This window comes from Halichoeres trimaculatus, unplaced genomic scaffold, assembly GCF_033239565.1.
Source record: "Halichoeres trimaculatus isolate MK-OKI-2021-1 unplaced genomic scaffold, fHalTri1.1 fHalTri1_scaffold_13, whole genome shotgun sequence".
Classification (NCBI taxonomy): Eukaryota; Metazoa; Chordata; class Actinopteri; order Labriformes; family Labridae; genus Halichoeres; species Halichoeres trimaculatus.
In genome coordinates this window covers 19,207,574-19,228,697 of record NW_027437191.1, presented here as the reverse complement: position 1 = coordinate 19,228,697, position 21,124 = coordinate 19,207,574, and the positions used below count along the sequence as shown (strand labels likewise).

General features: G+C 39.0%; 2 protein-coding genes across 5 annotated transcripts in view; both read left to right on the top strand.

Moving 5' to 3' along the window:
- The first annotated feature begins 2,942 nt into the window (after nt 1-2,942).
- Nucleotides 2,943-6,173, top strand: rsph3 (radial spoke head 3). The gene is made up of 8 exons (XM_074685429.1): nt 2,943-3,169; nt 3,474-3,549; nt 3,642-3,783; nt 3,888-4,033; nt 4,778-4,981; nt 5,330-5,492; nt 5,672-5,758; nt 5,941-6,173. Exons 1-8 carry the CDS (start codon nt 3,060-3,062, stop codon nt 6,018-6,020), a joined length of 1,008 nt encoding a protein of 335 aa, XP_074541530.1. The 5' UTR covers nt 2,943-3,059; the 3' UTR covers nt 6,021-6,173.
- A 1,070-nt stretch (nt 6,174-7,243) lies between these two features.
- The window catches only part of ezrb (ezrin b), a 40,630-nt gene continuing 26,749 nt past the window's right edge, over nt 7,244-21,124 (top strand). The window contains exons 1-3 of one of the 4 annotated variants that reach the window (XM_074685357.1): nt 7,244-7,320; nt 9,887-10,005; nt 16,718-16,801. In XM_074685357.1, the coding sequence (XP_074541458.1) occupies nt 9,994-10,005; nt 16,718-16,801 (96 nt within the window). In that variant the 5' untranslated portion in view covers nt 7,244-7,320; nt 9,887-9,993. The other 3 variants (XM_074685355.1, XM_074685356.1, XM_074685358.1) reach the window with 3 other exon arrangements.

The window sequence follows — 21,124 nt, the reverse complement described above, 5'->3', positions numbered from 1 at the left end:
AACCATATACTTGTGAACTCAGCGACCAGTGGCCTTGACACATAAACAAATCTTTCTTTTTCTTTCTATTTTCTCACCCCCCTCCCGGTCCCTCTCCCTCTTGTGTCTCATTCCCACAGACATTGGTCTGATAATGAACTTCACAGGTTGTGTTTGGGTTGAGTTCTGATGAATGAGTCTGGTAATTACCCTAACACCAGACAGATTAAGACAAGGCTATTTTAAGGTAAAAGATTCAGGACACAGGTCTAGCGTTATACACTTCAAGATAAATCTGCATGACCAAATCAGAGTCCTGTGTCTGTAAGAAGCCCTGTGTGTAGCACCAAACCTTATTTAAAACTGTATTATTTCTGCTGTCTTCTATAGAGGGCTGACAGTTTGAACATACACTTATGGTGTTAACCATGCTCCTATACACAGCTCAAAATAAAGTCAGTTTAGAATAAATATGTGGGATGACGCTGCCTAATGGCTTACTAAAAAAGGCTCCAGTCATACATACACATATATCCTGTCGTTGGACAACAGAAAAATGTAAACTATTTATTACAAGTTAGAGGTTTTTTTAAAAAAAAATCTGATTGGAAAGACATAAATCAGCTGGAAGGATTTAACTGTAACACTTCCAGCACTTACATTTCAGGAGAGACAGAAAATTAGCATAAACACAATCTATATGACTAAATTAAAGATTTACAAGCAATCAAACCATGTTTCATACTCACATGCATAGGACTCTAATTTTTCATTTCAGTCTATGAAAATACTGTAACTTATTTTTGAACCAATTAAATTGCCTATCATAGCACCTGAAAATCAAATGACACCTTGAGAAGAACACCTCATATCTGAACATAAAGCTAGGCTTAAGGTTTGGGGGATCAAGACTCTAAAATGTAAAAAACTTACCTTTGTTCTTTAAATGAATAAGCATCAGAAAAAGAATTTCCCCCAGCTAATCATTCAGCCTTTTGAGCTATCTTACTCAAATAACCCCTCATGACTTTTGTAAGAACAGAAACAACATCACAGTTTAGAGCAAAATGCAAAGGTATTATGCATGCTTGACAGCAGCTTTGGCCTTATAAAAATTCCAACACGAGTCTTACCTTCATGAGAAAGCCCATGTTTCAAAACGTGAAGCCACACCGTCCCTTTAAATGGCTTTGACGATAAAGGGGGAAACAGTGACCTCACTCTACTTTGAATCTCTTATCAATACAAACCAACATGCAGTGGAAAAATTCATGTGAGTTAAAGATAAGGCTTCTACCCCAGAGTTAAATTTAGTGGTGCATATAGTAACTGGGTTTGAAGTCCATGAATGAAATTATCAGTTTGGCTCCCAGTCATGTTTTTCTGTAAACCTGGAAATGATCAGGAGAGAAATTCATTTGTTGCATTGGTTGCATTGGTTGCATTAGTTCACACATGTACACAGATATACGGTTGTGTGTGTGTGTGTGTGTGTATTATTTATTTATTGTTATAAAAAACATTGTAAATACTTAAGAGCACCTGATTTATATGCAAGACAATGCAGGAAAAACAAGACCTAAAATGTAGAAATAATCTTTTGAATATGAATATACACATTTTTAATGCACAAATAAAAGAAGTCAAAGTGTAATGAAGACTTCATCAAGCATCAAGGGTTCAATTATTATTAGCAGTGCACAAATTATAAAGTCATGACAATCAAACCCAGTAAGAATGTTATTTTGCTATGTGTTTCGCTAATTAGTGAGGCAAATTGGCTCAAACATGTGAACTTCAAGCAGTTGTCTGGGGTCACATGGATAAACTCCTCCTGCTGGGCTAAATCAATCCACTTCAAATTGGTATATCCCACCAGAAGACATTAAGGAATAAGCAATGTTAAGCTTTTGCAAAAACACATGGATGTGACTTTGATGGCTTGTACAAGTTTGATGTTTCACCACGTAACAAAGGGTTGCTGTAAAATTAATTATAACTCATTCAAGCAGGGTCCTAACCCTCTCACTTAACATGTAGAATAGAAATTCTTTCTGGAACGCATACAATTATTTCATGTGGCCACAAACTGGTTAAAGTAAGGACATCTATGTGAAATGATTGAGTTGGATTGCCAATAAATTATAGAGAGTGCACTCAATTCATGTTCACTCAAAAGGCATGAATGTCGAGAGTCTTCTTGTCTGTCTTTACTCTGACAGATGCCACAGAAGCAAAAACTTTTTTGAGAAGAAGATGAGTTCTGAGTTTTGAGCTTCTTCTAAGTATTTTTGGTTTTAATCCCAGGATTATTTTGTTTTAATTCACACCAAAAATTAATTTATTTTTATAGATATTCTGGAAACCTGTCTTGTCATTATGTTTTAGTTCTAGGTGTAGTTTTTGTAAAATACCACTAGAAATTGTTTAGTATAGTACAATTACAATATATAGATTCCTATGATATTAGTGGATCTGATCGACAATGACACCATATCGCCCGTATGTGCAATGGAACATGGTTCTCAACCCATGTCACAGAATAAAGTAGGCCAAATGTAACAGAAAGTGAAATTAATTTTTAAGAGAAAAATATGTTACAGGAAATACTGTGTAAAGATTAGTCCCTATGTGTCAATTTGGGGCCAAAATACAAAATTTCAAACCTAATTTCTCAAGTGTAATGGATTCTTTGTATTATTCCTTAGCTCCATAGTCTCCGGATGGGGGCAGTATTGTGTTTGTAATGCTAAGTTTTTTTCTTTTTCTTTCTTTAAAAAAAATAATTAAAAAAAAACAATAATTGAGATACCTTCAAGGTTTTCTTTCAGATAACATTTAAATTTTTATTTTTAAAACATCTGTGAACAATGTACATGATTTGTAAATGCAGGGAGGATTTTTTTTTATCGTACTTATAGGCCTACAGCACGACAAGGAAGTGACGTTATGACCGCTGTATTTCGCTACCTGGAGACGGTTGCTACAACGGCTTGTCCTTTTTCTGGGTTATTAGCTTTACTATGACTAACACATCACATTTTGACATTACGCCAGGCTACTGTTAGACTTTATGAAACATGGCTTTCGTGTCGCACAACCAGAGGGAAACAAATGGAAGTTACACCTTCTCTAGTCGCCCCAGAGCTGTTGAGAACCGCTCCAAATACAGAGAGCCTCCGCTTGAACAGTACGTGTAATGAGAAAGTTTATTCTTTTGAAGGAAACAATTCTGCTGAGTTTCAACAACTTTTGTGTGCTGATCGTTTACTTGTTAAACTCTTTTTCGGGCCAACAGTTGTTTTACAGAAGTGAATCTACCCAGATATTTTCCAATTTCTGCTTTCCCAAATGCATGAAGATATTATGATAAATGTCACAATATTTAAATTCCACGGACCGAAACATGGATCAACACAGCCCATTTAATCTTAACAAGAAACAATTAGCAATGAACTGGCTGTATAACTGTGCTGTTAATTTTCCCATTGTAGGACTCAGATGAATTATGGAAACATTATGTATGACCGGCGAGTTGTGAGAGGAAACAATCACACCAAGCACATCACTGTGAGTATGCAACATCCATTTAACTTACTTGATCCAACCAGTGTTGTCAGTCCCTCAGCCACTTTATGTTTATTATTTATAACCTCTGACAGACAACCCACCAAGACCCTGCTGAAATTCAGAGGCAACGGGAGATCAGGAGGAGGGCCGCTGAACGGAAACGAGCCCGGGAGCAGTTCAGACCAAGGACTCCAGCAGCCGTGGAGGGCAGAACACATGTTGATGTACAAACAGGTATTGCGCTCATCTGCTCTTCTGGAGTTTTTCATATAGTCCACACAGCGTGTGTTAAATTGGAAAACCAATGCTGTCCTGTTATATGAACCTTTCTTTTTCAGAGCTTTATCTGGAAGAACTGAGCAATGTCACAGTGGCTGCAGATATGGAGTGCCAGACTGACGATTTCCTGGACAGGCCTGCAACTCCGCTGTTCATACCAGCCAAGTCTGGCAAAGATGCTGAGACACAGATTGAGGAGGGAGAGGTAGGTAACACAAAAGAGAAAGCAACCAACAACAAATTTCACATTTAATATTCTAAAAAGTCATCTCAGGACTAGGAATCAAACCTGTGCACATCGTTGTGAGGACTTCAGCCTTTGTACATCGGGCAACTTCTCCACCAGCTGAGCCAGACTAGTGGTCAAAGTGAAAATTACCTGTTGTTCAGATTGCTGTGATTGCATTATGGGAAATGTAGCATTTGCCTTGCTATTGGACACAGATCCATGCTTTGGCCTCAAAGTCACTATTTGGTGAATTTGGCTATAATTCTGCCACCTGTCCCCTGAATATATATGGGATTGCTTAAAGGGGGGGGTGATAGTTTTTTTTCTTTTTCTCTTTCTGAAAATTTAGTGTCCCTCTAATATTCCCACAGCAATTTTGCATGATTTAAACACCCCCAAAATCTATATTTTTCTACACTGTTATTTTGGAAAACCCAGTAATTTAGGTTTTGTTTGAAAGACTTTGTTTTAGCCGCCATGTCATTAAGGCTCCACGCTCCACAAACCTCTTGACATTTAGATATTTAGCTTTGTTACTTTGTATCCATGTTTGAAATATGGAAAAGCATAAATCCCCTCTTTTAATGTATTGCTTGATAACATGATCACCTATGAAGATGACAAAGTAAGTGTTTAGTGCCCACAGTTTTGTTAAAATTAAACTCATTCATTTTTTTAAATGCTCAACCCAATGCTCCTCACATCTGTTCTTCTCTTCAGCTGTTTGATTTTGACAGGGAGGTTCAGCCGCTGCTGGAGGTTCTTGTGGGCAAGACAATTGAACAGTCCCTGGAGGAGGTGATGGAGGAGGAGGAGTTGGCGTCTCTGAAGGCTCAGCAGAGGGCTTTCCAGGAGCTCCGGAATAATGAGCTGGCTGAGGTGCAGCGACTGCGGGAGCAGGAGAGACGTCGCAGTGAGGAGAAGGTACGTGAGTGGAAGGAAATCAGGGACCTAAACCCTGAGTAACTCAGATGTAAGATCCATGTAACCATGATATCAAGCACGAAGTCTGACCACAGACATATTACTTTTACATCTTCCATTTAAAACATATTGAGAGTGACTGTCACGGTACGTCTTTAGTTTGTCTCCTCCACCCAATAGTTCCCCTTTGATATTTATTTATTTATTTTCGTCAATTCATCGACTGTCTGTATGTTGGGATATCTGTCATATCAGAGACTGAATTCTTAAAACTCTGCTCTCCTCTTCATCACAACAAACAAGCCAGAGATATTGTTAATTTGAAATAAAAGTGTCTTCTGACTTCAGGAGCGCAGAATCTCCCAGCAGAAGGAGGCGCTGAAAAAAGAAAAAGAGACAGCAGAGAAGATTGCTGCCCGTGCTTACACACAGCAGTACTTGTCGGATCTCTTTCCATCAGTCTTCACCTCTCTGAGGAGCCATGGCTTCTTTTATGACCCTGTGGAGAAAGGTTAGCCGGCCTTGCTGACTGCTTAGTGACACAAGAGGGCGTCATTGTACTTTTTTTTCTCTTTATTTTCGTCTTAAAGCTCTGTGACAGGTCATGAATGGGTTCTTTTACATGCTATGTGGAACTTCTTATATGAGTGATTTTTATTTTTATTATTATAATTTTCTTCTAATTTGCAGATATTGAGACTAATTTCTTGCCATGGCTAATGGAAGAAGTTAACAACAGGATGGATAAGAGATACACAGCAAGAGAGCTGCTGGACAGTAAGAAAATATAGCACAGAAATGATGTGTTACAAAAAAAATGCAAACGACTTGGTGGAAGTAAATCAGTCATAGACATTGTGAGAGTGCCATCTTGTGGTTCAGTTAGGCACTACAGAGGTTTTTGTGCACAATCTGGCTGACTAAAACGTCTTCACACCATCTCTCTTTGTATCTTTCAGCTATCATTTATGATGTTGTTCAGAAGAGACTGGAGGCGTTCAAGGATGTGGAGACCCAGACGGAAAAACCAGACGTGTAGTGAAATCTGGATTGGAAAGGGCATAAAAATATTCAGAATGATAAAGTCTGTTTTCACTGAGTTAACTGGATTAGCTCACTTTACACATCGCACTTGTGAAGAAGCATCTGGGTACATATTTTATATGCAAATAAACACAATTTACATCTGCAATGCTGAGTTTTTACTCATGAACTGATTATAAAACCAGGATTTTAGATAGTCGGAGTAGTTATAAATTTATGAAATCAAGTATGAGTCAGATGCTGCTTTGTTGAAGTCTTTATTTTACCGGGCCCCTGCTTTTTTCAACATTTAAGATTTATGGAACAAAAGGACTGAATTGCGTTTTTTGTGATTACTTTTCCTATGAGATATTTTTCACAAGTGGCTCAGGAAGAGAAATTTGAAACCATCATCAAGAGGCGAGTTGTTTTCTGATAAGAAATTGATATAATAGCAGGTATGAACGTATTTCAGACAGTTTTACAAACTAAATAAACATTTCCTGGTATTTCATAAAACAGGTCAAGGTTCAAAAAGACTTATTAATCCATTCAGATACTAGCTGTAACTCTACCATTCAGCAGAATATTGACATTTCAGTTGCAGTCTGACAACACTAGTCATTATCATTTACCCCCTTTTTTGGATACAGTGACAAAATGACTCCGGCATCCTTGTTATCAGAAAGCCATTTTACAGCCCCAGGTTTTGAAAACAACACAAAAAAAGATAAATGAGTATTTTCTGCCAGCAAACGTATTATAGTGAGAATTGTTTGCTTTAAAGAATACAACAAACGATTAAAATGTTCTACAAATAGCAGACATTGAAAGTGACTTCCTGTGACTTTTATACATTTGCATCAGATGTCACTATTCAAACAGTTCATTCAGTTAACTAACTGTCAAATACAAGGGTGTTTTGCATGACTCCCAGGTCCTCTAAAACAAGTTTAGTCTACTACTCAAACAGAAACTCAAATTTGTTAGGAAACAAGACTTCATGTTTTCGAGCCATTAAAAATAGTTATATCTTTAACAAGATCAAAAGCTTTGTGGTTAATGATGCCAAAGGTAACGATAAATAGAGCAATGTCGCGGGCAGGTCTGTAACATCACTCTGGTTTCGTATGGTTGGTGAGAAGTAGGTCTAGTAGGTCCGATATATACGGGTCTATTTTAATCCTGTCATCTTATTGGCTGGCTCGCGTATGACGCGTCCCTGTCAACAGACAGCGCTTCCGTGTTTTGGTGCAAGGCAGAGGGCGCGCTCTGAAACTGAACTATAGGGGAAAGTTTGAAGTGAGACGTCACAGGTGACACATTATTCTTAATGAAGATAACACATCATTCTCACATTCACGTGTCTAGAATCATATTTTGTGATAACAGGTAGTACCACAGTGGATGCTTTCTCGTTGTAGTATTGTTTTAATTACTAGTTAAAATCACGTTTAGGTTTCCCCTGAACGTTTGAGTGTTAGACTACAAAGAGTGTGCAGGAACGTTGAAAACTTGTGGTTCTACAGGATTAAATCAAATAGCAGGATGATTTATTAACTGTCTCTTAATTTCCGTAGTGTTATTGGGTTTGATGTAGGCCTACGTCATTTGCATCCCAGTTTTTCTTAGCTAGCTATATAAAAGTGCTGGTCTACTTATCTTACATATGATTAAAAAGGTGTTTTCATCATTGTTTCCTATCACGAATACAAGTTTTGACACAATGCAAGATTTTATGGAAAAATAAGAAAAATATCGAATAAAAAAGTAGGCTACGTTTTTACAAGAGTCTTAATGTAGCCTAGAGATTTGAGGCTCATTAAAACTAAATGATCGTGTTTTATTTTTTTAAATTACCTAATCAACCACCATTAAAGTGTAAGTCGTAAGGCAATCATTGATTAATAGGGTAAAAATGTAGGCTTGTTGTCAAAGCTCCTAATTTGATCATGTTATGTTTCCATGCAAACGACATCAAAACACAAGGTCTGTTTGACACCAACGGTCCCCTTCCCTTGCGGGGTGGGGAAAGCCCACTTGAAGAATTTTTTTTTTTCTTTTTTTTTTTTTTTTTTGAGAATGAAACTGTCATTTTGTCACGCTAGCTTTCGTGGTCTTAATTTGGGGATGTCCCTCAAAGGTGCCCCGGGCCTCAGGTGGTAAAGTGGTGCTCTTCTGGTCAGGTGCACAGGAACAGGCTCGGCCGGGCGGCTCACTCGCTCCCTCAGTGGGCTGGGTGAACGCCATATTGCGCCTGGGTGAACAGAGGGAGGGGGACCTGCGGCTGCGAGCTCTCAGACTACCGTACTAATCATCTCAACTCTAAACCACAGACGCTTCTTCGGTAAGACTGTGAAGAAGGTTAAGACCTGTCTGATGCACTTATTGCAGCTTGAAGGATAGTGAGCCAAAGTCGGAGCAAAAACCTACTTTTACACTTTTTACCGCACTTTCTGCTCCTCTGCACAAAGGGAGGAAAATCTCACAACAGGTGTCACTGGGATTACATTGAGGATATGACTGCAGCTCAGAGAAGCCGGTGCGCAAAGAAAAACAAAATTCTGAGGCAATAGTGTTTGAATCTTTTAACAGCTTCACAATCAATGTCAATTCGAATATATTTTCTCTGCATAAGCGGATCCAAGAGGTGGAATTTCTCGTTTGCTTTGGTTGAATCTCGTTTCTCGTGTTGCTGTGGGTGGGTACTAATTTTACTCAGGACATAGACGTATCCTTGCTCTGGCAGTTCACCTGGATAAAAAGTATTATGGGGCATTTTCTTACGATGTAGCCAAGACTCGAAAAAGTTTTGTGTGACCTGGGGAGCCCTTGTGTGAAATGTTATGTAATTAAGTGCGTTGCTGCCTGAATGAATAAAGCGACTTGAACGGGAACTGTTGGAAATTGATCCATTAAGTCTTACTTGTAGTGTGGGTTTATTAGTAACTGATGGCGTCAACATAAAGACTAAAACAGAGCAGGGTGGGGACTTAAACTTCATCATAGCTGGTGGGTGAGGCACACAGAGTACCATATTTAACCTGCCTAGATGAATTAACAATATCAAGGTAAAACAGCAATGTAGGACTTCCTCTTTGGAATTTCAAAACAAAAGCACTGGGCTACTCCGTAGGTAAATGAGTAAGGGGTCTCATTCATACAGTAGAAAGCGAAACACAGATAGTTGTAAAACGTAGTACTTCATGCACATAATTTAGATGTAATTTTACTTTAGAAATGAGCTTAAATCTATCTTGCTATTTCTGTTACAACCTGTGAATATAATAAGGAGGCCTATTGTAAAAGATACCATGACAAAAGTTCCTGGTTTCCATTGTGTACAAACTTTTTTTGTTGGATCAGTCAATTCAGTTTATTAAATGTAATTTAATGAGAAATACCCTAAAATAAAAAATAAAAAAATGTTTTTACAGTAAAATACTAAAATAACCTTAATAATCATATAATCATATACATCAGAAGTTGCTGCTGTTTCCATCCCTTGTTGTAAGTCTTAACTTTGAAATGAGACAGTGATGGTTTTGAAGGTTTGAGATGTATTGAAAAGTTTTTGAAAATAGATATTTTTTTAAAGGAAACTTTTTGAAAAATTTAACTATATATTGTCAAAAATAGCGCATTCTTTTGGTCAAAATGTTTAAAAACGCTGTTATAGGTGCCCCTTACTCGTGCTCTTATTTTGAAATTCAGACCGTACGACTTCCTGTTTGGCGCTGTTTAGCCGTTGTTAACTTTAATCATCTGGCGGTGATTCATCCTGATGACTGTCGCTCACAGGAGTGCCGAGCTGCTCTCTCACCCGGGTTTAAGTAACACCGGAGTGGCTCAAACTCGTTTCTCCTCTTTCTCTCTTTTCAGGAAAGCTCAGTGAGAGAAGTTCAGACGCACGGAGCAAAGTCTCTTCTTTCGAAACACCTTTTTAAGCTACGTAGCTCCTCGCACAGAGCAAGGGAAAAGACAGCAAAATGCCCAAAGCGGTGAGTAACGTTTGTTTTACTGATATTTTCATTCACTTCTTGATGTATCACTATTTTTAGGGCTGAGCTCTGACAGGTAACACTGACTCTCGAGGTGAATAGGTTACATTTACCTAATTATTTCAAATTTCATTACTACAAGTCATAATAAATTAACTGTTAAACGAGCTAATGCATTCTGTTGATGATATTTTCAGAGTATTAGATGTATTAGAAAAAAGGTGTCAGGAATTCCTTTGCCTTCTGAGAATTTAAGAGATATGTTGTATTTGAGGTGATATTTCATGTTTGGTACTCAAAAAAGTGATTTTTTGGCTTGTTGGGAGAAATGAAATAACTTAATGGGAGTGAGCAAGTGATGCTACCAAAGTAGTTTCCCCAAGCTGACAGTTCACTGGCGTTTGACATTTACTTACAATTACATTAACTTAACATTTCCCTTTCACTTTGTCTGACTAAGAATGAGACTTGAAACTTCATAGAAATGCAAATTCTGAAAGAATCCCAACCAGAACAAGACAGCCCCTACATTATATGTGTTGCTATATGAATGTTCAGTATGAGTGGAGTCCTTGTAAGAGGGGAATGCCACTCAAGTCACATGTTTCCTAACCTGGGGGTGTCGATGTTTAATGTTCTAAGATTGATGATTCACTTAGACCCAAGAACTACATCTTTAAAGTCAGTCTCAGGCTTTTTGTTCAAACTCGGTGTGGGAAGTGTCTTCTTTGTATCTTCAGGACTTTGTAATGAGCACAGATTTCTCTCTTGAGGCTACTCTTCAGGCTTAAATTTGTAGGCGCTTCCCACTTAATGTAGGGCTTTAGTAGCCTGAGCTGAATAAAATTATAGAAGGGGATGGTAAAGGAAACAGAAAATACTGTGTCAGCGAATTTTTTGTATGTATAAGCAGAGGAATAAAAGAGAAAACGAAGACCCAAAAGAAAATGTTCTATATATTTGAACAAGTTTCAGCCCTCCATTCATCTTGCCCCCCTTTGCCACACCCCAGCTATTACATACTGTTCATGCGCACATGGCACATGTCCCTCCTTTTTTCCCTCCCTTGTCGGAAGTTTCTAGCATCACAGTTTGTACATTTGTACCTGCAAAAGAAAATGTGATGTAAATTTGTTAGTGAATGGAATCAGTTACCCATATTTTCATACAAAATTTCATCTCTGTCCTCTGACTTTAATCTGAAGAGGCAGACTGAGAGTCCAGAGATGCTTTGGTTATGCAGCAGCTGAAGTTCAACCAGTTGAATACATGAGATGGAGTCAAAATCAGTTTTCACTGTAAAAGAGCCAAAAGTTTCTGCCTAACCACTTCCTAGATGCAGACAGACAGGTTGTGTGTTGTGATCACGGTGACTAAAGCTCCGGTCAGTGTCATAAAATGTGTTGTCGGTTTGTTTAGAGCGGTTGCATGGTTGTCATGAGCGTCGCTGTGGAAATGACATCATGACTGTGTGATCACAGCAGCACACTGAGTCCAGTCAGACACAGAGCAGCCTCACTGGATGATCTGACTGATCTGTTTCCGGGATATCAAGCCGTGATGATAATTTTATTATCATTATGTGGTCTTTAGTGCTGACCTTCTTTTGACCTGTTTACAAGTAGAACTCTGAGTCAATCATACATTGAGTCTGTTTTAGTAACACCTTTTTCTTGTACTGTCTCAGTCAGAAAGCTGTGTAATTTAATTTCTAGCTTGAACTGTGGCCAAATATTTCTTAGTGTTTTCTTATAAACAAACTACTTAACTCATGGACATTATTGATGAATGTGCTTTTTAATCCCTCAGTTATTTTATTAATCATGTAGTCTGTACGGCAAAACTCAATTTAAAAGTTTTTTGTCCTCTGCGATGCACACAAGTTGCTCATTTATAGTTATTTTATGTAAATGAAAGCCAAAAAACATAGGTATTCAATTTTCTGGTTAGGACACACTGGTAAACTTTCAATACAGGCTGTTTGATGTAATATTAAAGTATGATGCAGAAATTGAGTTGAGAGAATTGACAAAAGAAAAATAAAACAAAAACTTAAAAATTAAAAAATAAAAAGGATAAGAAATGCTCTTTGACAGAAATACCAACTTTTAAATCTTTGTCCACCAGACATAGTTAGAAAAACTCATCTTTTGGTTTCATTAATAAATCCTTGTCCTGTTTTCAAGATAGGACATGTTTCCCTAGATTTGAACATACCTGGTTTTACCTGTCTTTCTGCGCTGTTTTGCTATCTTTACTCTGAAGTGATGTAGCCCTAAAAATCTTGATAATGCTCAAGCTCAGCAACAGACGTCTCTAAAAAGCCAAGATCAAGCAGACTCAGAGTTCCACATTGCTTTGTATTTGATGTCAAACAGGTTCTCGGTATTATATCATTAAAACAGTATCTGTCTTTGCCATAGAGTAACTGATCTGTTTTATTACATAAAAGTTGGAGCGTCAGATCTTTGGACCAGATTTGAGGAGCACTGAACGCTCCTGTATTGGCACTTCAGTGACTCATGTTTCACACATCTGAATGACACATTGTCAGAAGTAAACGATAGTTCTCCTTGGCTCTCCCAGAATCCTGTTTCTTTGCGGTCACAGCTCAGCGGTGACACAAACTGTATAAGGCGTGGCCATGATCAACATGGATGGGTGTTTCCTCTTAATGTCCAGTCCTATTGTTAATGTTTGTTCCTTTAAATAATAAATTGTTCAACCGTGGAACGCCCTGAAGGACTGATTCACAGATCTATAAATTGTTCGTATTACCTGTCTTTATTGTCAAGTGATACTCAAACAGTCCTCTCTCCATTCTCCCCTCCACCTCCACCGCTCAACGCTAAAGAAGAGCAGCCACTTTTTTTTACTCAGACTCATTCAGTGGAGCCGCCATGATGACTGCCATTGCAAAAAGACTCTCGTAAAGCCATGCAGACTGTGTCCAGGTTAAATATTGAATGGTCCTCACGGAAGAAGGCAGTTCAGCCCTTTCACAGTTTAACCACTGAGGAGATGACCACCTCATTTCTTCAACTTGACCCTGAATAGCTCCTTAACCCCTCCATTGAAATGTCTGAATGGAGTTTATGATTATATGAGACGGGGAAGGGCAGTCTGTCGTTACACTTTAGTGTTTGGAAATGTTTGGAATTCCTGAGTAATGGCAGGATTGATTAATTAACATAATGGCTTGTCTCAGCTCCAGCTGTAAACCTGCCTCTGTCATTGCTCTGTAGGTTGTGTCAAAGCAGGGAATTAAAGACACTTTAGATCTGTCAAGGTTGTTTTCGTCTGTCTTCATAGTTCTTTAGTTTGGTCCTTGATGATTAAATGCTCATGCTAAGCTTTATGAGTGTGATGCCTGTTGTTGGAACCATGGGAGTGTTAGCTTTACCTTAGCATACAGAGTGTACAGAGGGGAAAACATGCTAGCTCTATCCAAAGGTAACCAGCTCCTCTTGTTTTACCCTTGAAACACCTGCTTTGGTCGGGCTTTGTTAAGAAATGCCCTCATTAAATGTAAAATTTCATAATCCCATGAGTGGTCCCAAACTATTTTCATTTGCATATTTCACCTGTTATTGTATAAATGCAAACAAAGATATGGGTTAAATTTCATTTACAACCATAAAACAGTGATTTTATCATTTTTTATTTATTTATTTATTTATTTTTACATTTTTTGTTGCCACAAGATTCCTGAGATGACTAAGCTAGGATAGCAGTGGTTTCAGTGGCAGCAGATTAACTTTGAAAAAACAGCAAAATGTGAACATAAGTTGTTCAATTTTCCACCAATGGGACAGATTAAGTATATTGGGTCTCTTTTTTGGTTTATTTTTGGGTTGGCCTTCACACAGGCGACTGTCATTCCCTGTCAGTGTTTGACGTGGTGATAGGAAGCTTTAGAGTTGACAGTTAGGGGAGTTTTACCAACTTTTGATGGAAGAGCTGTTAGCTTTTTCAAGCCGACAGACGCCAGGCTTTGACACCAAGTCACAGCTGTATATGAGGAGCAGTCAATTTTGAAGAGGATTCCAGAGGGATACTAAGGTGTAATGGTTTCTATTGAATTCAGCAATGTGCAGTTTCTATGCAAATGTGTAGCACCATCTGTTTTTGCCCATTTTACGTACAGTTTGAGATTCGCTTCAATGTTGACAGTTTTGACGCACTGATACAGAGACCCCTATTTTTTTTTAATATAAGTTGATTTACTTGATAGTACATTATGGTTTTCTGACAATGGATGGTTATGACCTAAGGACAGAGGAAAGTACTTAGAAGTCGTGCCTTTTGTGATGTACCCATTATGCTTTATGCTTGCATCTTGGAGCACGATGCTGGGCAAAATACCTTAATCCAAAAGAGTTCCTCTTTCTGCTTTTTGAACTGGTGCATTTGTCACTTTTTATATGAGGCAAATGCATCAAAAGTGAGCATGCTAGTGAAAAATTACTTAAAGATGTCTAAGTATTTTAAATGTGTACAAAGATCAAGGCATCCAAATGTACACACATCATCACACTCTTCAATCCCTATAAATAACTGTTTCTGTTACCATAGAGTTTTTCTTTTTGTGAACAAAGATGTGTTTTTCCCACTAGGAGTAAGGAAGTTGGTGTAAAAGCTCAGTGAGTCTGTAAGGATAGTTAGAATTTAGGAGCAACACTCCTCCAGCGCGAAGGATTGAGTCACTTATTACCATACAGACACGTGAAGCAGGGTCTGTACGGTTAATGTGATAGTCTATACTTTCCTCTGACTGAGGTTGCTCATTGTGGAACTCTGGGTCCTTGCCCAGTATATTTTTAGCATGTGTGTCATGTTTTCTTTACCGCTGTGAATGGCCTCAGTTTATTGTGAGTTACCGTTGGTAGACTGACTTAGAGATCAGATATCACTCACTCAGCTTCACACACTCATTTATTCCACTCTCTGCTTCTGGTGTTAACTGTAAATGTGGTATACGGAGGCTGTGGTGTTCAGCAAAGCATGTGGAATCACTTTTAAAGAAAGGGAAGTCTCCAAATATCAACTATTAGAGCTGTTTCTGTACTTTTTTTCTTGGTTTCTTTTGGTCGTCTGGCTCTGCTAGAATGCAGATGATGATAGCGAGGGGCTGCTGGGGCTCTCCAGCTGAAAGGGGATCTTTGTTTGGCTGTGTTCCCCCTCCTCCCTCTTCTTCCCCTGCTTTTTAGCTGTGACTTGAAGCTGTTACAAGTTGCCATGTTGGGCTACCAGGGTTTTAAATTGTATGCACATGTGGCATTGTGGGATTGAGCTACAAACTCTTAGCGCTCCATTCAGCTTTGATGCCATCGTTGAAAGAAAGTTTTCTCTGCCACAGATTATGAGTTTCAGTCCCATGTGAATTAACTCGACTGGTAAGTAGCAAACACATGGTTTTAAAAAAAAAAAAGGTCATCCTTGAATATCCACTGTCTAGACTGGTGGGTTCTTACAATATCCTGGACAGCGCAGTGGTGAGGCACTTTCAGTGCAATGCTGTGATTAGATTTGTCTTCCCTGTGGTCTTTAAGCCTGTCAGTCAGTTAGCTAGCCGCTCAGCAGTGTAGCTTCAGAAGCACTGTCTGAGCTTGAGTCACCAGATAGTCTCTGCTGCATCCCAGACTTCTTTTTTCCAGTGGGCGTCACTGAGTTTGTTCACCGCTGAGCCTCTCAGCGCTCATCACAATGGGCAAGAGATGAAAGATGTGTCAGTGGGCTGTCTCTCATTTCCTGTGTCCACTCACCTCTTTGTATCATTTTCACTGAGCTTTAATAAGTCCGGTCAATACTTGGAGAAGCTGGCTTTTCATAACCCCCGCAAATACCACAGACATTTGACATCATACCCTAAAGAAAGGACAGTCAGTGTGCGTTACCTCAAAGCAGCTATTGTAAATATTCCTGCCTTGTTGCATGGCCTTTATGTAAAAAAATCAGACGCCAGTTGCTGATTATAACTAACCAAACACACAATACAGAATATTGTTTCTCCCCGTTATGAGACACAGTTGACGTCAGACTTGATTATTCTGCTCAGCTCACCAGTCATTCTGTTTTGAAATCACTCATTAATCACTGGGGTGGATCCCTGTGAGTGGACATTTAATTATAAAGCAGGTTTCACTCAGATGGACCACCTCTTTTTGTACACACAGGCTGATCAATCATTAACCTGAAGGCTGAAAGACATGCTTTTTTCCTGAGAATCAGAGTGAAAGCTTACACATTTTAGCCTGACATTATTCACTTTGTGCATCAATAACAGCCAGTGTCCTCTGTGATTAGTCTGATAAAAATGTAGAGTAAATGGTGTCTTTGCATCATGTAAAATCAGCGTTGATTCAAACTGCTCCTTAAAAATCCTATCAAAAATATTTCAACTGTCGCTTCAGATTTTGCTTCAATCAGCACAACTTACTCTGAGAAAGCAGAGATAAACACATAGCCCTGTGTGTTTACTCTGCAAATACACCCCCTTACCAAACATGCACATACACACACACACACACACACACACACACACACACACACACACACACACACACACACACACACACACACACACACACACACACACACACACACACAGACCATAGCAGTTCTCTGCAGTCTGCCTGCACCTATGAGAACCCTCTCTGTTTTACTGGGTCAGTTAGTGAACTCATGTTTTTCCTTTTTTTTTCCTCTGCAGGTCAATGTTCGCGTCACCACCATGGACGCTGAGCTGGAGTTTGCTATCCAGCCCAGCACCACCGGCAAACAGCTGTTTGACCAGGTAACATGCACATTAGCTCCACAGGTCCATCTCTGGAAACTGCATTCACACCAAACCAAAAAAGACAATTATTACATCAAAAGTAAACATGTTCACAATGCCACCTAAACCTGTAATTCAATTTGGCATGAAAAGCAGTTAAATCTATGACAAGACTGTTCATGACTGAAACATGTTTAATGTTACTAGGGATGGGTACCTTTCACATTTGAAACGATACGGTACCAATTCCCGGTACGTGGCAATCGGTACCGATACTCAACGGTACCAATTTTCGATACTTTTGTGTGTTTATGTAGTAAAAAATATCAATTTGTTTACAGATAAGATTTTAATTCTTTTCAATTTAACATTTTTATTCTTCAATATATAACCTTGCAATGCTATGTTCATGTCCAGCATGGAAAATCACCTGTTCTTCCACTCTCTCACAGCCACAAGGATGCATTTAGGTACCTAAACATGGTACCTTTTGATTCTACATGAATCGGTACCGGGTACTTTTGACAGAATTCGGTGGGTACCTTTAAAAGTACCTAATTCGGTACCCATCCCTAAATGTTACTATTCTATAATATTAATATTACAGAATACAAAGTGGGGGTGGGTAAAAATATTGATTAATCGATGCATCACATATTTTCTCGCCCAGTTCAATATTGATTCAGCAAATTCTGTGAATCGATTTACCTTCAGCTGCAGCGTAAAGCCAGCTCCTTCAGCTTTAAAGTCAGACGATTGGGTTGTTTTATTGCCCCAAAATATGAGGTGACATACCAACATGAGCATGAGAATCAAAAGTCGAAGCAGTCAAATCAATATCTAATCGAATCGATATTGAATCAAATTGCAACCTTAAGGATCGGAATCAAATGGAATCGTGAGGCTCTTGGCAGTACCCAGCCCTTTGATGATGTGGGGATGTGGTTGGGAGTGGTAAAATAGACCTATTGACAATTACTTCCTTACTTAAAACCCTGATCAGGTCACTGCACTGCAAAAACTGAAATCTTATCAAGAGTTTATGTCTTATTATTAGTCAAAATTGTCTTTTTATTCTCAATATGAGCCCCATTCAACTGGTCAGTCCAGAAAAACTTCAAGTTATTGAAAGACAAAAATGAGGTCTGAATTGCTTGTAACAAGTTAAAAAATCTGCCAATGGAACAAGAAAGATTTGCTAAAAACTAAAATATTGTCTTGATACAAGTAACTTTTTTCTTGATCCATTGGCAGATATTTTTTACTTGTTACAAGCAATTCAGACCTCATTTTTGTCTTTAAATGACTTGAAATAAGGCATTTATCTGGACTGGTCGGGTGAATGTGGCTGATATCAAGTCTAAAAAAGGCATTTTCTACTGAAAATAAGACAAAAACACTTGATAAGATTTCAGTTTTTGCAGTGTGGGGGGAAAATTGGGTCCAAGATCTGACTTGAAATCATCTTATGTGTCATTAGACTAACTAAACTAAGCTAGGGCTAATCAGCTAAGCTAAATCACACATGGCTTTGTCATAGAATTGGTTTAAAGATTTGAGTGCCACTAAATCCTGATCGAACACTCTTTAAGCATAGAGGTATTTCTGAAAATGTTTTTTATTCCATGGATTTGTTTTTGTGACATTTATACATCGTTCAAGTCAGTATAACTGAAAGGGGATCCTTGAAATTGAACATACCTCTAATCTTATTTTATTTATAAAACCTTCAAACTTAACCAGGTTAAACATCATACACCCACATTTGGTTTTTAAATATACACACATCAAGATGACTTTTTGTCGTAAATAATTTGCTTACATTTTATCAGTTGGTTGCTCTAACCTTAGCTGTCATAATCTTCAGCTTACTTCACTGTGGAGGAGAAAGTGTCTGCCCTCATTATCATCCCTCCAAAGCTCTTCCGCTCATTACTTCAAGGTCTGAAAAGTTATCTGCTGCAGACCAGATTACAGGAGCTTATCAGTGTCCGTCTCCTTGATGAGGTTCAGGCACTCAAACAAATGGTTATTAAGGGTTTCCTGTGATTAAGAAAGGGCAGCCAAACAGACGTGAACAAATAAAACCTGATGCGTTTATTATGAATATGAAGATGAATGCTCTTAAAAGTCAAGAATGAGGAGGATGACTGTGTGTGTGTGTGTACGCTTAGAGTCAAGGTGTGGCTCCTTAAAACAAACATAAAGATGTCTGGTATTGTCTGTGAGTATATAGAACGACTGACATGATTGTTGCAAGTGATCCCGTTGTCGTTATGCTGTCTGGCAATATTCCCAAAGCTGACCCACATCGACTCGTTCTGCATGATCACAAAGGGTTATTTAAGAGCATCACATTGGTGCTATTGTCATGACTTAATGCCACTTTCATTTGACTGAATCTGCTGTTCTCAGCTCTATCAGTTATCTATCAAACAGCTCATGTGGTTATGTAATACTAGAAGCATGATGTAATGAGGTCAACACTTAAATCTGCTGTCATTATTTAAAAAAAAAAAAAGCCTATTGTGAAGCTCAGGACCTGAGCTCTGAATGTAGCTGTCATGTCATTAGCGTGCTCCTCTGAGGCTGCATGACAGCGCCAGGAGAGGAAAGGCATTGTTTTAGCCACTTCCTGCAGAACTCGTTTTTCAATGGCAAGTGTAGCCGCCTGTGTGTGTGTGTGCGGTGTGGGTGCATGTCAGGGGATTCACCTTTCATGGAAGGGAACATTTGAGTCAACATAAAACTCCACAGTTGAATCAGATGTCCCTTGAACTGATGAATTGATCAAGTTTTAACTGCTTCATTCAGACATGTGCGTATTTGGGGATCCATCTTTTTTTTGGTTGGAAAAAAATGTGCGCTAAAAAGAAGAAACTGCTGAGCATTCAGATATTCGCTGCTATTTTTAGTTGGGGAATTCTGTCACCTACTTGTTAAAAGCAAAAGAGACAGTTAAAGTAAAACAGTTAAACTAAGTCTGACAGCAGCCAGACTTTGTTCTAAATTTGGGATTTGGCAGAAATCAGCTGTAAAGACACAAATACCCTCTGAGTGTTTCTGCACCTTGGGTGGAAATGCTGACTAACAGACAGTGAGCTCATTTCCAGTGTGAATGTGAGGCCCTGGTGTGTCCCGTGTGGTCAGCTCTGATCATAGCCTTTCATAACCGTCGTGCTGCTCTTAGAGAACTCTCCTGCCACTCCCCTACACGCCCTCGTACAGTTTCACTTCCATGTGACCGTGCACTGCTGCTCATTTCAAGCTGCAGTCAAACAAATCTCAGCAGTCACAGCTTGACATTAATGTACAAGTGAATTATGGAGACGTGATCACGCCTTTGTCTCAAGCTGATCACTGCTGAGGAGGCTCAGAAGCAGAGGATGGAGGATGGGTGCTTAACAGCTGTCAAACATGGCAACATTTGTAACAGCTCAGAAATGTCTTGAACTGAATCCAAATAATGTGTCTGACAGGTGTCAAAATATGAAACTAGTCCACTCACACACCCAACCAACATGTCAAAGCCACATTCTGGAGTTGATCCAAAGCTGCAGCAACAGTATTCCAACAAAAACAAATAGCATGCTCTGAAAGGGGCTTCTTGATGCGTCTTCTTAGTGTAGTCTCATAGTTATAGACCTGTAGGAGACTTTCCCTTCTGCTCCCCACCACCACCGAACACCTTCATCTTTGTCCTGGTCTCTCCCGCTCAGACCCCTCCCTTCCTCCTCCTCCTCCTCTTCAGTTGTTGCAGGACTCCTTGTTCCTCGGCTCAGAGGATGCAGTGTGTAAATGCTGTTTCAGCCCAGTGGCATTCCTCTCTCTCACCACAGAGCCTGAGCTCCAGTGTACCAGGGGGAGAGACTTTCACTCTCACTCAGGTCGCTGTAACACGAGGCTGCCTGCACTCTGAAGTCATACTTACTGATTCTGTGAGGCATGTCACCAGTCACCAGTGAGTCTGCTTTAAGGAATTGGATAGAAAAGTTTACTTCTTTGACTTCTCTGCTTTTTCGTGTTTCAACATTTTCTTCGTTTTTTAAACATAGAATACAAGAAAAACAGTTCCCCTTGTTCCTCATAGAGTCTTATGACTGGCATTCTTCTTGATAAAGACAAAAACGAGAAGAAGAGAAAAAATAGAATAAAAAAAGATTAAAAATCTTATTGACACTGGTAGCATTCACAGAGACAGAGAGAGACAGAGGCAATAAGGTGAGAGTCTGTTATCATTTTAGGGAGAATTCAGCTGAACAGAGTGAAACAGGAAACAAAAATGTTGCAATACTGTTTTCTTTCCAATATTGTGCAGCTCTACTTTGGTATGCATTTTTA